The sequence below is a fragment of the Salvelinus alpinus genome, chromosome 17 (genome assembly GCF_045679555.1).
Source record: "Salvelinus alpinus chromosome 17, SLU_Salpinus.1, whole genome shotgun sequence".
NCBI classification, from domain to species: Eukaryota; Metazoa; Chordata; class Actinopteri; order Salmoniformes; family Salmonidae; genus Salvelinus; species Salvelinus alpinus.
In genome coordinates, this window is record NC_092102.1 from 35,657,283 (window position 1) to 35,660,394 (window position 3,112).

Consider the following 3,112-nt stretch of genomic DNA (forward strand, 5'->3'; position numbering starts at 1 on the left):
AAGTTGTATGTAAATGACTAACTCAGTTCTGGGTATGTGGATGAGGCCGAGGTGTGTAACAGCCAATGCAGCGTTTCAGATTAAGCCATCATCTGATAGGTATGAGCAGGTGTAACCTTAATAACTTGATGAGTGGCCAGTTATGTTTGCAGTGGTGGCTGGATTATATATTAACAGTGGCCTAAATCACATTGTGCTGACTGATTTGGAAAGTGATCATCTAACACCTTAAGATGTGCCTATAAAATCAGGACCCTGACTTCCTGGGTGCATTTGTAGAAAGGACCCTTTCCATCTCTCTTTCTGTACAGCCGGAACACCATCTGAAGAAGGGCTGAACGCCACCGCAAGACCGCAACCATGAACGGCACAGAGGGACCAGATTTCTACATCCCTATGTCCAATGCTACTGGCATTGTTAGGAACCCTTATGAATACCCCCAGTACTACCTTGTCAGCCCAGCGGCGTACTCACTCATGGCTGCCTACATGTTCTTCCTCATCCTCACCGGCTTCCCCATCAACTTCCTCACACTCTACGTCACCATCGAGCACAAAAAGCTGAGGACCGCCCTGAACTACATCCTGCTCAACCTGGCTGTGGCAGATCTCTTCATGGTAATCGGCGGCTTCACCACTACGATGTATAACTCCATGCATGGCTATTTCGTCTTTGGAAGAACGGGCTGCAACATCGAGGGATTCTTTGCTACCCATGGTGGTGAGATTGCCCTGTGGTCCCTGGTCGTCCTGGCTGTCGAGAGGTGGTTGGTCGTCTGCAAACCTATTAGCAACTTCCGCTTCAGTGAGACCCATGCCATCATGGGCGTGGCCTTTACCTGGGTCATGGCTGCTGCTTGCTCCGTGCCCCCTCTGCTCGGCTGGTCCCGCTATATCCCCGAAGGCATGCAGTGCTCATGTGGAATTGACTACTACACACGCGCCCCCGAGATCAACAACGAGTCCTTTGTCATCTACATGTTCATTGTCCACTTTTTGATTCCCCTGATAGTCATCAGCTTCTGCTACGGCAACTTGCTCTGCGCTGTCAAGGCAGCAGCTGCTGCCCAGCAGGAATCTGAGACCACCCAGAGGGCTGAGAGGGAAGTGACCCGCATGGTCATCATGATGGTCGTCTCCTTCCTAGTGTGCTGGGTGCCCTACGCCAGCGTGGCCTGGTATATCTTCTGCAACCAGGGATCAGAGTTCGGCCCCGTCTTCATGACAATTCCGGCATTCTTTGCCAAGAGTTCGTCCCTGTACAACCCTCTCATCTACGTGTTGATGAACAAGCAGTTCCGCAACTGCATGATCACCACCATATGCTGTGGGAAGAACCCCTTCGAGGAGGAGGATGGAGCCTCCACCACTGCCTCCAAGACCGAGGCCTCTTCCGTGTCCTCCAGCTCCGTGGCTCCTGCATAAACGGGCCCCCAACGTGGGCCCTGCGATCCAGCGTCCACGAAGAAGACTTCTGCTCCCGGAAACGACAAAGGCTCACGTCTACAGAAATAACTCTTGTATTTTTACAAACCAGTTGGTTCAACCTAAAGACATTTGCAGATGGGCAGCCCACAACAAAGTTGTTTATGTATATGTAAAGAGAGTCTAACGTAACAATGTGCAGGGATGGAATTGGAAAATAATCACTCTGGGAATTAACCAATGTAAAATGTTCAGATTCTGTATTTTTACATGTCCAAATCACTTTGGGAACTCTGTTCCCACTCATTCCCTCCCAATTCCACCCCTGTCGATGTGCAAGATGTTTTGTCTTTCTCGAGACAGGAAAGGAAAATATCTTAAATCTTTTACAGTTGGATTCTATATGTTACTGGCTTATTTGTGAATGTAGAGACATGTAATCAAGGCAACGTAATAAATCGCACTTTGCAAAAGACAATTACTGTTCATGTTGTACTTACTATCAGGGTGAAAAGGTTGCAACTAAAGTAGTATGTTTAATTAAGTGAGTCAATGTGAATCACCTGTTCAGAATGCACTATATTTAATTTGGTACTAACACAGGTTTTACAACCAGCACAAAGGCCTCTTAAATGCAATACATGAAATATAAAATAGTTCAACATATAGACATGTTGTGTACAGTCAGGACCTGGGTTCAAAAACGATTTCAGGTATTTCAATTACTTTTTAATGCATTTTAAAGCAAGTATTCAGATAACGTTGGAAAGTATTTTAAATACTCAAATAAACTGACTCAAATATACTCCAATGCATTTAGCCCAGGTATTAGAAAATAGTATTGAAAATACTCAAATACACATTCTTAAAAAAAAAAAAGTTTTAAAATACTTATATGTATTTGAATCGAGGTCTGGTGTTCTCATAGCTTTGATAAAGGTGTTAAGACGGAACAGTGGTCTAAGGTCAATCATGGGTCACCTTGTACTGTGTATGTAATGCTAATTATAAGGGTTTATGACATGAATAAGCATAGCTATGTATGACTCAATACATACATGAAGATGCAGACATGACTATAGCTTCTGATTTACAGTAATCACCCACAAGGTTGATGAGGTGAAAGACATAATTGGATCAAGTGCAGTCAATCTTGTCAATCTTGTCAATTCTCTCTCTCTCTCTCTCTCTCTCTCTCTCTCTCTCTCTCTCTCTCTCTCTCTCTCTCTCTCTCTCTCTCTCTCTCTCTCTCTCTCTCTCTCTCTCTCTCTCTCTCTCTCTCTCTCTCTCTCTCTCTCTCTCTCTCTCTCTCTCTCTCTCTCTCTCTCTCTCTCTCTCTCAAATTCAAATTCAAGCTGCTTTATTGGCATGAAAAACATTGTGTCAATATTGCCAAAGCAACAATGTATACAATATACATTGTAATACAATTAAAACAATGACAAATAATAATATAGAATGGCAGTAAATAATAATACAAAATTAAATATAAAAAATAGTAACAATAAAATGGTAACAGTCAATAGTCGAATGTAATGTATGGTGTAATGCACCACTACCACCACCACTATCATTAAACTGCTATCATTACCATTACCACCCATACCATTACTATTTGGAATGATAAACAACAATAATAATACTAATAACAATAACAGTAATAACAATAACAGTCATAATAAGTAAG

The 3,112-nt window shown here is 42.9% G+C and overlaps 1 protein-coding gene across 1 annotated transcript; it reads left to right on the top strand.

Annotated features, from left to right (window-relative positions):
• Nucleotides 1–247: 247 nt before the first annotated feature.
• Nucleotides 248–1,903, top strand: LOC139542854 (rhodopsin). Its single transcript, XM_071348780.1, has one exon. The coding sequence runs from the start codon at nucleotides 361–363 to the stop codon at nucleotides 1,423–1,425; it is 1,065 nt and encodes a 354-aa protein (XP_071204881.1). The 5' UTR covers nucleotides 248–360; the 3' UTR covers nucleotides 1,426–1,903.
• Nucleotides 1,904–3,112: the final 1,209 nt, after the last annotated feature.